Source organism: Mixophyes fleayi, chromosome 2, assembly GCF_038048845.1.
Source record: "Mixophyes fleayi isolate aMixFle1 chromosome 2, aMixFle1.hap1, whole genome shotgun sequence".
NCBI classification, from domain to species: domain Eukaryota; kingdom Metazoa; phylum Chordata; class Amphibia; order Anura; family Limnodynastidae; genus Mixophyes; species Mixophyes fleayi.
Genome location: NC_134403.1, coordinates 351,064,976 through 351,084,604, shown reverse-complemented (window position 1 = coordinate 351,084,604; position 19,629 = coordinate 351,064,976). Strand labels below are relative to the sequence as shown.

Sequence of the window (19,629 nt, the reverse complement as noted above, 5' to 3'; positions counted from 1 at the left end):
CAGGTGTCGGGACTTATTGGGTGCAGTGTAATATTAGATAGATGTCCTAAGATGACGTTACCTTAGGTTAGTGATGTCCAATATATTGCACCCAATTGAGCAGCATGATATATTTCAGGGGACTGAAATGTGGTCCTTTGGTCTCTTAGTAACTTTTTTGCAACCGTGTAGGAGCAGCAGCCTACGATAGTCACCGGTTGAGAAGGCGCCATCATTAGACTAACTTGCTGCAGATTCTGTGTTGAATGCAATATGTTGGTGATTCCATTAGAAAGATGGCCTATATTGGACTAAATATCCATATTACAAATGATAGGCCATGGAATGCTTTCGTCTATAATTCTAATTTGTCTGTCTTTACTTCACGGCTGAAACCACCCACATTGCCTTTATTTCTTCAGGTTTGGTGACTTTGTGGACCTCACTGAAGGACCTCACGTGCCCAGGACCAGTTTTTGTTTTCAGTATGAGGTCACTGCTGCGCACTCCCTGCCAATCCCCTCCGAACACGTTAGACGGTTCCAGGGTCTTTCCCTACCAGGGCAGCTAAAGGTAAGACGTGGTTAGGATGATAAACATATATATATATGAGCTTGTACACACAGATGTTTCTAGACAGCAGGTCTTAGTGCAGTTGGCTGGTCGGCTGCCTTGATTATGGAAGTCGGCCGCATTGGCAAAAAAAATAAATTTCATTGAGATAATCATGGGGATTGTAGGAAGTGGCATGCGAATTGCACCTTGTTGTTCCTCCCATTAAGTTTGTCATTTATGCGGTAAGGCATAAATGTGTATTCTTTGTGGCGCCATATAAATTAGCCCATACATACATAAATGGAAGAGAGTTGCAGACAAATCCACCATACATACAGGCTTTTCGATCTTATTCGCTCCACTCAGCATTCCGTGGTCATATACAGACCTATGGTGGTCGGTGTAAGGATTGGAGCGTTAACTGCATTAAAGGGGTTGGGGTACATACAATATTCTGACACCGAGAAGTTCTCCAAATAAAAGACGAATCTGTAAGAGGTGTCCGTCAGGAGCATTTAACGTCCGTGTAACTTATTTTCCTTTTAATTTAAAGCTGCAATGTTTGGTTAAGTGTTTCAACACTTAGCCTGCGGAGTTTGACACTTTAAATTAAAAGGATTAGAAGTCGCACTGACATTAAAGGCTCCTGACGGACCTCAGTAGTCGGACTCCCTTGCGGTCAGCATCCTGCGCCAATTGGACAGCTGCAACTTCTGTATACAGGTAAGTCTGCTTTTCTTTACATCGTTTTTTTTTTTTTTTTTACAGATTCGTCTTTTAATTGTAGGACTTGTCAGTGTCGTTATGGTGGTAATCGTAAAAACGATTACCACCGATTAAAGGAATCTCCCTTTGAACTCAGCCATGATCCTGCATTGCAGTTTGGCAATGTTCTTATCACTAACCTCTGTCCTTTGAATGTTCCTCTGATGTCATTGTGCTGCTAAGGTTTTATCCTTATTCGTATTGCTGTTTTCAGGCCCCTGCACATACACGTTTGCAAACAAGTATTCCAGTAATGAGAACTAATCGTGCTAATGGATCACATTCCATCAGCACACAGAACGCTCGCATTTATCTCCGGAAATGTTACAATACACTGTTTTACCAAGGACGTCCCTTTTTTATTTGTTAATGGTTTTCAACCATGTCTAAATTAAATTTTGTTTGTGGTGTCACATTGAAGTCCTGCTATTAAAATCAGGCTTGTATTGTGCGAGAGGCAGCGCGTATCTGGTTTCTATATCATATTAGCATAATTACCAAGGATGATTGTTTGCGAAGGCTTCGCGTAACCCCGAGTGGTCCAGCATTTGCTTATTCATTCTCGCTGAGTGTTAAGTAAAAATTGCAGTTTTATGCTGAACTATAATGGCGAGCTTTTATTCCTCTCTTTAATAAGGTGCTAGAGTTTCTGAATGACTAAATAATATATAGGCTCTGAAAGGCCGTTCTGTGTCCATTTGTGGGGCCCCGCTGAGCAGGCAGCTGACAGCGAGGGAGGCGTGTTGTTGTAGAGAGGACAAGTCAGGTGTCGGCTGCCCGAGCATACTGCAAGTGCTTCCATTTAGTAGGGACTGATGTGTTCTATACAAACGTCCCTCTTATTTATACTTTGTACAGGGATGGAGGCCACTGAGCTTTATGTGCAAAGATTGTATACCACAAACGTTCATATGACCCAAAATGATTACAGTGTTTAATGTTTATAAGGTTGTGACACTTTATACAAGTGCAGCATGGTGGCTAAGTGATTAGCACTTCTGCCTTACAGCACTGGAGTCATGAGTTCAATTCCCGACCATGGCCTTATCTGTGAGGAGTTTGTATGTTCTCCCCGTGTTTGCGTGGGTTTCCTCCCACTCTCCAAAAACATACTGGTTGGTTAATTGGCTGCTATCAAAATTGACCCTAGTCTCTCTATGTATGTATGTATGTATGTATGTATGTATGGTTTGGAATTTAGACTGTAAGCCCCAATGGGGCAGGGACTGATGTGAGTGAGTTCTCTGTACAGCGCTGCGGAATTAGTGGCGCTATATAAATAAATGGTGATAATGATGATGTAGTGCAGACCCAGACAAAGCTTTGCTTGTGGGCAAAGGATTGAAAGTACAGGGGGTCCCTATAACTATTAGATGGAAGTGGACCTGTTATCGTTTTCTGATCTGAAGTGGTTTACATGGGGAAGATTAGAGCTCCCACCACATCCCTCTCTTGGCTGTCAGCGTTGGAGGTCTGGAGCTGTCCTAGGGAATTAATCATTATGACAGAAGGTGTATATTTGTGGAATGAGGCAGTACGTGTGGCGTCTGATTGCACGACTACAAAATTCTATCCAATCATGTGATGCACCTGATTGGATAGAATTATGTAGTCGTCCAATCAGACGCCACATGTACCACCTCATTCCCGTACTAGCAGATATCAACTCTCTGCGCTGACAGCTTTCTATAGTGAGAAATGACGCAGACCTGCAGCTTTTATATATGTTATATTGGGGACTAAAGGAGGGAAAGGGTAACACATTCAACCAATATGAAATTATATGTTTATTGTTATTATGTTCTTTATTTTTATTAGCAGAAAGTTCTCTGCAATCTTTCTCCACATGTAGTGACTGTTACATTTCTGTCGCAGGCTCACCACACGGTCTGGAATAAATTGCGAACAAGGGCCCAGAAACTGGTAAGATGGCGTCATTAGCGGTGATACAACAGAAACTGGTTACCTGTGTGCTGTACCGTGATGGATGAAACGCTCTAATGAATAAAACTTACCGTAAAGAGGAATTAGAAGAAAGAACCGCCATAAAATGGCCTGCTAGATAACACGGCTTTTTAGTGGATTGTGTTATAGGCAGAAGCAGGCTGCAGCGGGATAATTCCTCATGTTTACTGCCCGTGGGGTGTAAAATTAGACAGTTTGCAATAAAGTAAAATATAAAATCTCTTCTGCTACCAAAAATAACCGTTAACAGCAGAATTGTAAGAGAGGTTTATTCATTTACTTATTCTTAGGAACAAATTCTTGTTAGATTCTTTTATTATTTTTTTGTTGCTTTTTTTATGGCATCACCTACACAAAGTAGACTGAAGCAAAAGTGGGCTGCCTCCATTTTGTCTAGGTACAATGTCAAGTCGGTCTACACAAAGATGGTAGAAAGAATGTACATCAAACTGCCCTGTGTTTTATAGAAATATATTGATTTAGATCAATGATTGTAGATCATTAGATAAATCATATGGGAAAGTTTTCGACATAACTTTACACCCTTAAGGTAAATAATCTCCCGTAGACTAAAATGCTGCTTTTAGTCAGTGATTTTGGACCTGTGTTGGACATTTGCAGAAACATAGCATCATCCAGTCAGTAACCTAGTACAGAACCAAGGATATAAATGTTGGTACAGTATACCTTTTATTCTGCAAGATTTCAGTAGTAAAGCTGAATAAATAGAAGTCTAATTTCTATATTCATTGGCACAGTTCACATAATGTTACAATGAAAGTTGATCTGTATATACCTTTATGGAGACATCATGGGGGTGTTTTCAGATCACGTTTTTCTTGCTCCTATCTATAAACACATGTAAAGTGATGTAAATTGCAGTATGGAGAATAGACATCTGCGGAGGGAGGAAGTCAGGTGGAAAGGAACACTTTGTACCCCACAGAGAACATCCAATTTCAGACACTCATAGCATGGAAATGTATCTGGATGTATTTCCCAGTAGAACTCATGGGTCACCATGATCCTGTCTGTGCTGATAACTGTGATTAACAATGAAATGATTAATATGTTCACATTATTTTACTAATTTTCTATATGATGCATCTAATAATTAACGTGGATTGCAAACAAGGTTTTGACGTTCATGTGGAAATAGCTAATTGAAATCTGAACCATTGATTATGAAACGGACTTCTATTGTTAATTTGGACTGAAGTTTCTGAATTTTTCATATAAGAATATTTAAATTTGACCCCTGCCCTCCAATTATCTGCCTGTAATAATGAAACTTGATGAGACACATTTTTTTTTTTCCCCCTTGCGGAAAGTGCATAGATCAGACACTGTCCGTATGCAGTATTTGTGCTTGGTCTGTAGAAACACGTGTACGACGGGAAATGCACCATGACGCTCTCTAAAGCACTGTGATCCGCTCATTACATAGGGGGTCATTGATCTCAGTGTCCGATCTGTGCGCACTCCATGCAGAATCCAATACTGAAGGATGTACCGGTTGTCCTGGGTCCGTGAGCTTCACTGCGGCACCTTTACAGAATACTGCAACATTGCTTCAACAAAATATAAATGTAGTTCTATCTCTCTGCCAGGCTGTGTTACAGTGAATATGGAACAGGAGGGGGGATGTGTTAGCTCAGGCTATTATCTTTTCAAGCTCACCTGAAACATGAAAGCTGAAATTTGAATAGAAACTGTAATATAAGCTTATTTTACACCTAACGACAGCAGAGAATTCTACAATAACAATAAAGTGAAAATTACTTATCAGTTAGGGCAGTGGTCAGGGAACAGGGTTAAATTACCCCAAATTAAATTCCTGGGGGTAATGCTGCCGATTCACATGCTGTCAGTTGGATTGTAGACCCCTTTAAATGTGAAATTGCTGTTGTACCAGAAGAGCCTCAAGGGTTGGCAGAGGCACTTCTTGAGCTTCGATGCAATAATGAAGCACGTATTGTATTTGAAAACAAAGCAGATCTGTCATATTTTTGGATGTCAAAAGCTGCAAAGACATTCAAAGTTGCACATGAGGAGGCAGTCAAAAAGTTGCTGCCTTTTGCAACAACCTACCTTTGCGAACAAGGATTTTCCACTCTAACGAACATAAAAACAAAGCAGAGAAATCGATTGGACGCTGAAGATCGTATCCAAATTGCTTGACATCAAAATGCCCCAATATTGATGCTCTTGTATTGAAAATGAAGCAACATCATTTCTCTAAAACCTGAAGTTTTGAATTTGAAGCTTTCAAAGAAATTTTGAATAGATTCAATAAAATATTGAATTCCAATAATTAATAATATACAATTTCCTTCCTTTCAAATCAAGGGGGGTAACGTCGGCATATCTAAATATATTTGGGGGTAAAAGGTAAAAAAGTTCCCTGACCCCTGCATTAGGGGATAGGAATTTTTGGAAAAAGTTGTATGCTGTTCATTTTTAATATTTTACATATCGTTAAAGCACAGGCATTGTGCAAATGATGTAACGTTGTATGACAAATGTAGCGCTCCACAATTGTGTTTCAGGACGCACAGCTTCGATGGCAAGCTATATTTTTTATTATATTAGAAATGTTTGTGAGATCATGTAATACTCATATTTCTATATTGTACTGTGATATTTGTAGTTAACCTCTTGAAGTAATCATCAAGCTATTAGATCCGAATTCTGAAATAACTTCAAATATGAGGTCTGTTTGTCTGATGGTGGTATCTGTGGGCTCCCCACACCCTCCTTTCACATTTTTGGCTTCAAATTTAGTTTCTCCTTGTTTTATCATCCATAGCCACAGGAATACAGAACAGCTAGTATTTGGTGGATAGTATTGATCGGACATGTAACAGAAGATGGGCTTTGTGTTATTGTTCTCTATGTAACCACAGGAGAAAGGCTTAGAGTAGGACGGATAATATGGAGAGGCTGTGTAACACAAAGGATGTATTTATTAAAAGGGATATTTGTGATTCAGGTTTTCGGGAATAGAGGAGAGACGGCAGTAATGGGGTGTGCAGAGCTTAGTAGAGATTGAATGGGGTGAATCTGCCTGAGCACATTTAGATGTGATAGGAAGCCGCATAACGACCCTTTAAATAATGCTCATTGCAATTTAGAGAAAGGAAAATGTAAATATAACAGATATCAGTCAGGCTGTTTACATACATTTTATGTACTGTAACTTCATCGGCACACAGTATGTTAGTTTGATGAACAAATCCTCTGCAGCCTCAGAAAAAGAGAGAGAAATAATACTTTTAGAACTACAACCCGCAAGATATTACAATAAACACTTAGGGCGTTCTTACGTGCTGTGATTCTGGCAGACAATTGCATTGGTTTATCCCGGATCAGCCGCATATTGCATCATATCTGGTCATTTAAAAGACCGCGGACTCCAATAAATATCTGACTGAGATCTTTCATACTGGAAAATCCGGGTGGACGATCACATAATCTAGTGGTGTTTGTGGGGTCATTATCTGATCGTTATCTGTGTTACGTAAGATCCGGCCAATTCTACTCAAGAGCTGAACAAACGGATCGTTCAGATAATCGGACATAGTTCTGTCCGCTCGACACTTACATTGGCAAAGGTCTGCCAGTGTACGGGCCCTTGGGCATAAGCACTTGCTGCATACAGAAAATGTTGTACAATGTCATGTTCAGTAGACAGACATGCTCTTGGTGCTGTTACCATAATCTTAGAGCTTTTCTTGGCAGATTTATACAACTCTCCTAAGTTTGTCCTAACCCTGAGCTGGGGAACTCACCAGAAGTCGGGTATCATTGTTACCTAAATAGTTACCACTGACACCCACCTTTCTCTGATAAGCTTTATGATTGACATTGGGAACATTTACTTATTTCCGGGCTCATTAAATGTTCCACCTGGCCCCTAGGTTTGTGGATTCTAAATCCTTTTACCCACCCCTTATCCAACTATTCAGAGCATCATTTCATGTTTAGGAATGTTTATTATGTTCATTTACAGTGTTCTGGATGATATACTTTTTTTTGCATTTATATTTTATTACTAGTAGCACCATTAGAGTGACTGATTACAGAATCTGAATTATGATTGTATTATATGTTAGTGACATACATGAATAAAATACAATAAGGGGGATTGCAGTCCTCATTTTCTCACCCCATCTCAGTTATCCTCTCAGATGATTCCCGCAGTGTGTTGTGGTTACAGATACGGCTGCAGAGTCTAGGAGCGATGGTTCCTGCAGTGTGTTGTGGTTACAGGTACAGCTGCAGGGTCCAGGAGTGATGGTTCCTGCAGTGTATTGTGGTTACAGATACGGCTGCAGAGTCCAGGAGTGATGGTTCCTGCAGTGTGTTGTGGTTACAGGTACGGCTGCAGAGTCTAGGAGCGATGGTTCCTGCAGTGTATTGTGGTTACAGGTACGGCTGCAGAGTCCAGGAGCGATGGTTCCTGCAGTGTGTTGTGGTTACAGGTACAGCTGCAGGGTCCAGGAGTGATGGTTCCTGCAGTGTGTTGTGGTTACAGTTACGGCTGCAGAGTCTAGGAGCGATGGTTCCTTCAGTGTGTTGTGGTTACAGGTACGGCTGCAGAGTCTAGGAGCGATGGTTCCTGCAGTGTGTTGTGGTTACAGGTACGGCTGCAGAGTCTAGGAGCGATGGTTCCTGCAGTGTGTTGTGGTTACAGGTACGGCTGCAGAGTCCAGGAGCGATGGTTCCTGCAGTGTGTTGTGGTTACAGGTACAGCTGCAGGGTCCAGGAGTGATGGTTCCTGCAGTGTATTGTGGTTACAGGTACGGCTGCAGAGTCTAGGAGCGATGGTTCCTGCAGTGTGTTGTGGTTACAGATACGGCTGCAGAGTCTAGGAGCGATGGTTCCTGCAGTGTGTTGTGGTTACAGATACGGCTGCAGGGTCCAGGAGCGATGGTTCCTGCAGTGTGTTGTGGTTACAGATACGGCTGCAGGGTCCAGGAGGGATGGTACCTGCAGTGTGTTGTGGTTACAGATACGGCTGCAGAGTCTAGGAGCGATGGTTCCTGCAGTGTGTTGTGGTTACAGATACGGCTGCAGAGCCCAGGAGTGATGGTTCCTGCAGTGTGTTGTGGTTACAGGTACGGCTGCAGAGTCCAGGAGCGATGGTTCCTGCAGTGTGTTGCGGTTACAGGTACGGCTGCAGAGTCTAGGAGCGATGGTTCCTGCAGTGTGTTGTGGTTACAGATACGGCTGCAGAGTCCAGGAGCGATGGTTCCTGCAGTGTGTTGTGGTTACAGGTACGGCTGCAGAGTCCAGGAGCGATGGTTCCTGCAGTGTGTTGCGGTTACAGGTACGGCTGCAGAGTCTAGGAGCGATGGTTCCTGCAGTGTGTTGTGGTTACAGATACGGCTGCAGAGTCCAGGAGGGATGGTTCCTGCAGTGTGTTGTGGTTACAGATACGGCTGCAGGGTCCAGGAGGGATGGTTCCTGCAGTGTGTTGTGGTTACGGGTACGGCTGCAGGGTCTAGGAGCGATGGTTCCTGCAGTGTGTTGTGGTTACAGGTACGGCTGCAGAGTCTAGGAGTGATGGTTCCTGCAGTGTATTGTGGTTACAGATACGGCTGCAGAGTCTAGGAGTGATGGTTCCTGCAGTGTATTGTGGTTACAGGTACGGCTGCAGAGTCCAGGAGCGATGGTACCGGCAGTGTATTCTGGTTACAGGTACGGTTGCAGATTCTAGGAGCGATGGTTCCTGCAGTGTGTTGTGGTTACAGGTACGGCTGCAGAGTCTAGGAGTGATGGTTCCTGCAGTGTATTGTGGTTACAGATACGGCTGCAGAGTCTAGGAGTGATGGTTCCTGCAGTGTATTGTGGTTACAGATACGGCTGCAGAGTCTAGGAGCGATGGTTCCTGCAGTGTATTGTGGTTACGGGTACGGCCGCAGGGTCTAGGAGCGATGGTTCCTGCAGTGTGTTGTGGTTACAGGTACGGCCGCAGAGTCTAGGAGCGATGGTTCCTGCAGTGTGTTGTGGTTACAGATACGGCCGCAGAGTCTAGGGACGATGGTACCGGCAGTGCATTCTGGTTACAGGTACGGCTGCAGAGTCCAGGAGCGATGGTACCGGCAGTGCATTCTGGTTACAGGTACGGCTGCAGAGTCCAGGAGCGATGGTACCGGCAGTGTATTCTGGTTACAGGTACGGCTGCAGAGTCTAGGAGCGATGGTTCCTGCAGTGTGTTGTGGTTACAGGTACCAATGCAGAGTCCAGGAGCGATGGTACCGGCACTGTATTCTGGTTACAGGTACGGCTGCAGAGTATAGGGACGTTGGTACCCGCAGTGTATTCTGGTTACAGCTACGGCTGAACAAGGAACGAGAGCTAGGAGACAGAAATAAAATGGACAAGAATAACTCTGGATGTTTTTGTTCGTAAACAACGATTGATTGACCTAACCTGTCAGACAACATTAGTTCATGAAGCAGAGACAGGGCTCTTGTATAGAAAATGTCTTTGTTCATGCTGTAACCTGGGATTGCATTTAGATAATTTCTAAGAATGAATAAACCTTCTATGTTCTTTTTTTTTACATGATCACGTTACATATTGGTTTCCATGTTGGCATACATTACATTTATATTATCCCTTTATAAACATACAACATGCAGTAAATTGTCATGATTGTGCTGTAGCCAATGATCACTTAATTTCATTAGTCAGACTGGCACTAGACCAGGCACCATGTGTCTCTCCAGCTGCCATACAACTAAAAGTCCCAGCATCCCTCAGGCAGGCAGGACATGTTGAGACTTGTAGTTCTCTACTACTGGAGAGCCACATGTTGTCTATATCTGCACTAGGATAATCTACGCTTATAGCTGGTTCGCTTGCTATGAGTTACATCAACCAGTCACATAAGTATTTATTTCTTAGTGAGGATGATGCAGTGCGTCTCTGAGCTACAAAGGCAAGAAGTCGGGAAACTAGCTTGAATTTCAGCTTTAGAGATTTTTTTTTATTAGGACAAGTTTGGCTATAGTGTCATCTTTGTGTTGCTAAAGATGACAAGACTTCAATAAGACTTCTGTGATGGCCTGTCAGAAAATTCTCTCTACTGCCTACTCTTTGTCCTCGTGCAGCTATAATTCTGTCGTATTGAGGACAGATGTTTAGGTCTAAGGCTTGTAGGGCTTGCCCTGCTTTTACAGTTCACGCACATCTCCCGCATGTGTCCCAGTTTTTCTAGGACAGTCTGCCTTTTTCCCACAATATTTACATTCCCATACGTTTATTGAACTAGAATTAGCAGGGCATTGTTGGAATCATTTCCTATGGTTTTTACTTTATTTAGAATCGGACAGTTAGTTTATTGTTCAAAGTTATCTGTGATATCGGAAAGACTTTATAGTGAACAGAGTTGTTCAGATATAACTTTACAATTCTCCCTTGTAATAACACCGCCAATCCTTTAATATGCAGTACCTTTCCATGACCTGCAGGTGGTGCTGTGCATGCTTTGAGGAACATGCCAGCCTAGCAATCTCTAGTAATATTCTTCCTGACGTTGTCCGGTTTTGGTGTACAGTATACAAAAGCTGTCAGCACTCCTACTGTATGAGAATAATTGGAGAGCAAATTGTTAGGGGTGTATTGAATTGTCAGCGAGGTGTTTTTTTTTCCCGCAGCGTTAAAAATAAAATAAAAATAATCTTCTGCGGGTTTTTGACGGCAATAGCGACTGTTTTGAGTTAGCGCAGTGGGAAAACTTGCGCAATTCAATTGAAAAAGAGGGAACGCTGCCCCCGCGCGTTAAACATTGTGTTTGCGATTTTTTAGGGGAGTGAAGGTGAGTTTTAATGCGGTCATGTATAACACAAATAAAGGTTTTGCATAAATTTCTATACATTAGATTGCATTACACATTGATAATATCTACATTACAGTACTTATATTTTTTAATTGAACAATTTTTTACCATACAATCATCTATACCATGTCAAAACACATTACTACATTCATATTTGTACCAAAAACATACATAAATATAATTAGTGAATTTTTTTTTAAATATTTTTTCATTTTTTTATTTTTTCACAAGAAAATCAACTTACACAAGTTAGGCATTAGTGATAAACATAAGTTTTTTTTACTTTTTTTCCACATTATTACATGATTTCAAATACTTTTCAGCTGATTTTTTATTTTTTTTAACATACCCCAAAGAGGTGCGAGATAAAACAGCATATTTTTCTGTTTAACGCACTGCGTTAAAAAACAATTGAATAGCTTTTAACACGGCTGCTTCTTGCACACCCAATACTTTTAATAGACCGTCTAATGGAGCGCAAAAGGACCGTTTCATGCAAAAAAAAAAAATGAACGTTAAAAATGGAATTCAATGGCGGGTAAAGTTAACCTGCTCGAAAATGATAAAAAACAGCGTTAAAATGACTTAACGCGGTCAAAAAAAACAACTTGCTGACCATTGAATACCCCCCTAAGACTTTATCTTCTGATACCTGGTCACCTACAAGTGGAGGGACTGGGCCCTTTTTTATTGTCAATCGAGCGCTAAAGACAAAATTAATGGATTATTGCAATGGTGAGCAACATGGTATTTTTCAGAGGCTTCACAAGTGGCCGTAGGTTTCGCTAGAGGCTGCGCCTAACGTTGCGTGTAGCACTGATGCAGACGTGATTTAACGGGAAGAAAAATGTTCAGAGACGGGAGGAACATTATTATATTGTAATTGTGTTATTTATGAAGATGTTTCCATGTATTCCTGTTTTTGTTGCCTTTAGATAATTTCCATCCCCTTGTGTCCTCTTCACCCCTGTACAGATTCTTTGGCACACAGTTTGATCATATTTTACGGCGTGAATGTATAATTACAACATTATCATATCCCTATGTTTACAATTACATTTTCTTTCCCACAGGTCACAGAGAAGGAAAATCAAGAGCCAGAACCTACACCCGCTGTATAATTCAGATAACACATTTTTCTTTTCTATTTTTTTGCGTTTTTGTTAATAAAAAAAAATAAACTATTTGCCGTTACCATTTTATGTACAGGATTTGTTTTTGTGTGCTTATTATAAATAAGTGTACCTATTACTAAATCTTGAAGAAGAAGGTATTTACTTGCTATTTGTCGCACAGAACCAATGAGTGAAGACTGTAATCCACAGTCTATATCAGGCCAGGCCAACCTGAGGCTCTCCCAGCATGCCCTGCAAGATATCAACTGGCTATCTATTGGCAAAGCATGATGGGACTTGTAGTGTCACAACATCTGGAGTGTCACAAGTTGGTCAGGCCTGTTCTATATCCTGAATGGGGACAACTCTCCATAACAGATTGTATGCTTTGCCAGGGTACTCTCCAAGCTCTCTGCCCTGCAGAAGCCGTTAGACCACATCTTGCACTGTCGGGCTCTAATACGGTTGAAACAGGTGTCTGTAAGTTGGATATTCAGCTCTTTTTTCTATGTATGATAACCCATCTATGTTAAACCTGTGCTTTTGCTGTAGAATCTATGTTGTCCCGTCCCACCTTTAGGCAGTCACCAAAGTTGACTGGTGCCCACTCCCTCAGTGTTAGCCATTGATCTGTGAGGCATTTCTTCTGGACACCTGATTGCTACTAGAACACATGGGAAAAGCAATCTCAAAAAGATTGACATGAAGGAAATACTAGTGGTGTGATCCCTCCCCAGTGTTTCCTGCATCAAGAAGATGATCTGAGCCTAGGTAGACTCAAATTATCTCTGCCACAGTGCCCTCTAGTGCTAAAGCGTATACCTTCATGCTCTGACATAGGCTTGAATGTCTTTAACAATCAAATGCTATGGGGATATTAATAACCTAGAAGTGTCGTACAGTGTTAGCAGTGAATGGAAGTAGGAAAATGTTGAGTGTAAGTGATGTGCTTTGCTGGCTAACTGAATACATTTACCTTATATTGCAGGCTTTTAAGACTACTTGGGTCTCGGGGTGGGACACAATATAGCATCTAAAATGCCAGATTTGTATACACACAGGTCCAAAGCTGTGTAATTGTTATCATTTTGACACATGTAACATCTATGGATGAAAAGATACTGATCAGCATATATGACAAGGAATTGACATGTGAACATTTATGGGGATAATCCTAAAAACTGGTGCACATGAGAACTGCGGTGTTATACCCGCTATGAGCATTTGAACACAATGATTTTCAAATAACTTAATGTCCTAAAATAAATTTGGACAAATATACAAAAGTTACATATCAAGGGGTCGATTCAATTTTGCAAGATGTTGGGAGGTGAACATTTCCGGGTACTACAGCACCCAATATAGTGGATTTTACTGCACGCCTGGGGTGCCAGGCAGAATCTGCGATGTTACAGCTCTGGCCAGTGCCCGCGTGGCATCTTGCAGAGAATTTAGTCAACCCCAAAATGTTACTACTTTGTAGCATACTAATGTGTAAAGATAAACCTATGAGCGTTGTTTATGTTTATGATTTTATATGTAAGATTGGATATTAGTGCTGTATTGGGTCAGCAGTTATTTCTATCTTTTGTTGGTGATAAAAGTCCTACCCATTCTGATTGAACTAAATGGTGCTTTTTTCAAAAGGAAAATGCTGACATTGCAAATATTGCACCATCACAGCAACTGGTTGGCAATTAGCTAAGCAATAAAATCAGTGTTAAGACACTGATCATGAATTGTGCCTCACAGCACTGGGGTCACGAGTTCAATCATGTATGTTCTCCCTGGGTTTGCATGGGTTTCCTCCGGGTGCTCCGGTTTCCTCCCACACTCCAAAAACATACGGGTAGGTTAATTGGCTGCTATTAAATTGACCTGTGTCTGTGTGTGTATGTTAGGGAATTTAGACTGTAAGCTCCAATGTAGCATGGACTGATGTGAGAGAGTTCTCTGTACAGCGCTGCGGAATTAGTGGCGCTATACAAATAGCTGATGATGTTTGCTGTGGTTTACTGCAAATTTTGCTCCCACATGCAGTGTCCGTAAAAAAGCACCAGTGTATATTTCAGGCTCGTCTCTCTGGCTCATGCATGACATACTGAGAGTGTAATCCACTTGTACAAGTGCAGCTAGAACACAGGAGGACATTGTTATTTCCAACGCATTATTATTCAACTGGATGCGAAAAGACAATAAAAATAAAATGTTGCTCAGCAGAGCTTTTCTTCCCTATAGGAACAATGTTCTTATTCCAGCAATAACCTGCTCACCGTCCAGGCACAAAACATCCTAATCGCTTGCTGGGTCTTTCTTCGCTCCATTGCTTTTTAAGTGTGATCAGATGCTACATCTTAACTCTGTGCTAGGAGGCTGTGCCCTGCTTTCTAAACTGCTCCCTCAAACATGAACTCTGCTTAATTGTGCCTAGTACAGGGGAATGTTTATAAAGGACATTAGTTTTATGTTGTGTCTCTGTGCAGGCAGTGAGCTAATACACAGCGTGTATTTTAAAATATTTTATTACGTTCGTACTTTTATAATTACATCGGACAATAGGAAATAGAAATTTATAGTTTGGCCCTTTCTTTTCCATTTTACTCATGTAGTTAAAACCAATCTTCCCCCGTCTCTATGATCAGTCACTTTGTATCTGTTGAGGTTCAGCAGTTTGACTTGTTTTTGCCACCCCCACTTTTCACACTCCACCCAATAAAACAGATCTAGGTGGTTAATCTGCGCCACATCACTTAGGTCGTGTGTAGAAAATACATGTACACTTTTTGCATTTTTGTCACACGTATGTGTTTCAGATTTCCAAACAGAATTGACTATAAGACAGACAACCTGAGTAAACACAAAATACAGTTTTTAAATGGTCATTTCATTTATTGAAGGAGAAAAAGTTATCAAACACCTAAGTAAACACCTATATCATCCATGTGAAAAATGAATTGCTCCCCCTAAACTTAATAGGTTGTGCCAGGGTTTCCCAAACCCAGTCCTCAGGGCTCCCTAACAGTGCAGGTTTTCCATATCTCTGCTGGAGCACAGGTGTATTCATTACTGACTGACACATTGTAACAGATCCACAGGTGGTCCTAACTATGTCACGTGATCCAGAAAACCTGCAGTGTTGGAGAGCCCTGAGGACTGGGTTTGGGAAACCCTGGGTTGTGCCTCCTTTAACAGAACCAACTGCAACCAAACGCTTCCAATAACTGGAGATCAGTCTTTCACGTCGCTTTGGAGGAATTTTGGGCCACTCTTTGCAGAATTGCCTTTTTTCAGCCACATTGGAGGGTTTCCAAGCACGGACTGCCCTTTTAAGGGTCTGCACCAACATCTCCATTGGATTCAAGTAAAGACATTAACTGGGCTTCTCCAAAACCTTAATTTAGTTTGTTTTTGACCATTCAAAGGTGGACTTGCTTTTGTGGATCAGGCCGCTGTCTGGCTGCACAACCCAATAGCACTTGAGATCTGATGACTGGACAGACTCCCTTAGAATTTTTTAGTAGAGAGCAGAATTCATGATTCTGTAAATTATGGCAATTCACCCAGTTCCTGAAGCAGCAGATCATCCCCACACCATCACGTTACCACCATGTTTGACTGTTGGTATGCTGTTTTTATTGTGCAATGCTGTGTTGGGTTGACGCCAGATGTACCCATGTCTTCAAAAAAAGTTCCATTTTTGACTCATTGGTCCACAGAACATTAGGCCAAAAAGCTTAGGGGGTCATCAATGTTTTTTTGACAAATGTGAGACAAGCCTTTATGTTCCTCTTGGTTAGCAGTAGTTTTCACCTTGCAACTTTCCCGTGGACTCTCCTAGTCTCTTTCTTATGGTGGAATCACGAACGCTAGAATTAACTGAGGCGAGGAAGGCCTGCTGTTCCTTAGATGTTCGTCTGGGTTCTTTTGTGACTTCTTGGATGAGTTGTCGATGCACTTTTGGAGGCATTGGATAGGCTGACCACTCCTGAAAAGATACACCACTGTTCCAAGTTTTCTTATTTTGGTTTATTGGAGCTCCAGAGCCTTAGAAATGGCTTTGTAACCCTTTCCAGACTGATAATAGATCAATAACGTTCTTTATCATCTCTTCTAAAAATTTATTTTGACCGTGTTGCTTGTTGAGACCTTTTAGCCAACTTCACATTGCTGGAAATAATTATGTGATATTTAGATTCAACAGGGCTGGCAAACGTGATTGTGTCTAGTCTAATTTGAACCCAATTATCATTTCAATTTGGTTCATCTGTCAAATGAGTAACTAAAGGGGCAATTACTATTTCACACAGGGCCAGTTGGCGTTGGATAACTTTTTTTTTTTTTTTCCCTTTAATAAATGAAATGACCATTGAAAACTGGGTATTTTGTGTTTAGTTGTCTTTGCCTTATATTCAACTTGGTTTGAAGATATAAACAATTAAGTGGGATAAACATGCAAGGATAGAAGAAATTGGGAAGGGGGCAAAAACTTTTTCACACCGCTATATTCTGCCACTAATTTAATTGATCATTGCCCTTATGTTGTCAGGTATACATAAGGACAAAGTGATAAGGAGAGGACACAAAGGCAGTCGGCCCCACTACAATTCTGCCACCTTAGGCCTGAGTCTAATCTATAAACCTGGTTGTGCTGTGGCCACTCTCTGGTCTGACACAGGGTTCTAAAGTTTTAACATGTGTCCTGGAAGCAGATTTATCTGGGCTGAGCCAGTGTTCATAAGCCAGCTGGAATCGGTGGCCTCTGTCCATGGTGCTGTCACATTGATCCCTATTTTTAATGTCAGGCTAAACAGGGAACATATGGTACTATCTGAAATTTGACCAAATATCACTGTAGGTGATCAACATGCACAAACAAAATATAATCTGGTTGCAATTGGTTGGGTAACTTTTGAACAGCCTCTAAATCCAGTTGCCGAATGACTGCTATCTGCCTGTGCATGTGGTCACTTGCCAAACACACTAACAGGCCTCCATCTGGCATAAGATCTGTAGAATTTGCCAGTTGTAAATGATTCCTGTGTTTTGGAGCTTCGGTTTTGGTGTTTTGTTCAGTTGGTAGTTTGTCATATTTCAAAACCAGTTTAATGAATCAGAAGTTAGTAATGAGTCATTTTTTCCTCAATCAACTAACCTTTAAAATGCTATTCACTATGGCAAGAAAACATAAATTACAAAACATAAAGTCTGTGTGGTTCTCAATATTATAATTCATTATTAAGTGAAACGAAAAATGCGGTGCTAAAAATATGCCCGAAACCGACATACTCCAAAGACCAGCCCCAGGCATGAGATTAATTATTTGCGGATGTACATATATGTTAAAACGAAAACAAAAAACTGAAGTGCTTCAGCTATGTTCCCAAGATGGACATAAAACACATCTTCGGTCATTTAAATGTGAATCTTACCAAACACTCATAAATGTGTCTGTGGATTTTTTATTCAGAAGTTGTGAACGCAGGCATAAGAAATGATGTTTGCATAAATTTTTCAGACTCCTGGATGTGGCTACTTCAAATAAAAAGGAATAATGTCCAATTTTATCTGCTTTTCTTTACTGCCTTTTTTAACGGCGCTGTAACTCAATTTTTATTTACTTTACTCTATTTGTTTCTTTGTCATGACAGAGGGTAACTTTGGACTGGACGGGATTTAAACTCCCCTGTAGCAACGAATTGGGCTGGGCCACCATTTATCCAAAGAGCGCACAGAAACATTCACAGTTATACCAAACTATGTTGACAGGGCTTGGCAAACTAATTTTGTTTTATTTTTTTTCTCCACTGAATTCCTTTTTTTTTTTTTAAACATAAACGTTTTGGTTTTTTTTTCCAGATAACATTGTATAAAAATACAAAACAAAACATTCTTTTGTCATCTTTATTAACATATTTGTTATTTTAGGGAGGGCAAACTATATATATATATATATATATATATATATATATATATATATATATATATATATATAATATATAACTATATATATCTCATCCACACTCATTACCTGCTGACATTCCCAGTTACAGGACTTTTTTTTTCAGGTTGCACCCACTCTGTGAAATGCCCTCTCTCGAACAACAAGACTTTCTTTCAAGCATTCTGTGAAAACCCACTTATTCAGATAAGCTTAAGAAATTCCTCAACTATCTTCTTAATCTCCCTAGAGTACCCTATTACCACCCTTTACGCAGTTCACACAAGACAACTCTGTGACCACATGACCAACATTTCTGTGTGATTGGATCATAAAGCATATTAATCTTTGACTAATATGCAATATGTAGCACTTAACCTCATATATCAAATGCTTATTGTTATATAGATTGTAAGCTTGCGAGCAGGGCCCTCTTTATAGGCAAACTGAGGGGTTTTTCTAGTGCCTGGAAACCCCCCTCCAAGCCTAGGGAACTGTATAATTGAGGTGGCTGGACCCTGCCCCCGCTTCACATGGATCTGCTTGAAAAGGGAGAGCTGCGTGCACCTAACAGTAGTGCACACAGCATTGCCCATGTATATTATGGGGATAGGAAGAGTTGGAGAGCAGCCAAGCACTGTCTGAAATTATAGCTACGCCCCCATGCATGCTGGTCACGCCCACTGATGGCGTGGTGTTGAAACCCCCCTCTAAAAATCCTGCGTTTGCCCCTGCTCTTAACTCTGTCTGCCTGTAAGTTCCAGTCTCTAATACCCAGTCTTGTTTTACTACTGTGTTTGTTCCCATTTGCAAAGTGCTATGGAATATGCTGGTACTATATAAATAAATGTTATTATAATAATAATTAGAATGTATAGATGTTCTTTAAAGCAATAATACACTGATACAAATGAATGTTCATAATAAGTTTTAGGATTTAGAACCTAGATGGTCTGCTAATCCAAATAATTTGGGATATATGTTTTTGTAGTTGCTTAATAATATCACCAAGAACAGCTACTGGGATGATTTGGATGAGCTACAAAATTCTAGGGAGAATATTAATTTTAATGTTTACAATTTCCCTTTGCCAGGATAATATTCGGTCCCCATGTGAGTAAATCTGACTTTATGCTGGCAAACTTCTATTTATATTGCATGCTATAGTTACTTGTAATATAAATGCCCACATTTTTAATTTTCTTGGTTCTCCAATTAAAATTGTGATTTAGAGCCAAGGTTACTTTGTAGATTCTGTAATATAGATAGGCAAGGCCTCAGACTTGGTATAAATAACTATATATCCTGATAATGTAGAATATGAATCTAACGTTTTATATAAATTCAGGAGTGATGAGTAGGGGAGGGGGGGGGGGGGGGTTAAGCAGAATGACATTGACAAAAGAGACATCTTGTATTTTCTAACCCCAACCTCTATCTCCCTAATATCTCAGTTCTTACTA

General features: G+C 40.8%; 1 protein-coding gene and 1 long non-coding RNA gene across 2 annotated transcripts in view; both read left to right on the top strand.

Moving 5' to 3' along the window:
* MRPL39 (mitochondrial ribosomal protein L39) overlaps nucleotides 1–12,319 on the top strand; it is a 71,958-nt gene extending 59,639 nt beyond the window's left edge. Inside the window, exons 8-10 of the mRNA XM_075197116.1 lie at nucleotides 402–552; nucleotides 3,175–3,222; nucleotides 12,187–12,319. Coding sequence (XP_075053217.1) covers nucleotides 402–552; nucleotides 3,175–3,222; nucleotides 12,187–12,234 — 247 coding nt within the window. The 3' untranslated portion in view covers nucleotides 12,235–12,319. The remainder of the gene's footprint in view (nucleotides 1–401; nucleotides 553–3,174; nucleotides 3,223–12,186) is intronic.
* LOC142139481 (uncharacterized) overlaps nucleotides 1–19,629 on the top strand; it is a 928,167-nt gene that overhangs the window by 880,445 nt on the left and 28,093 nt on the right. The window lies entirely within an intron of this gene.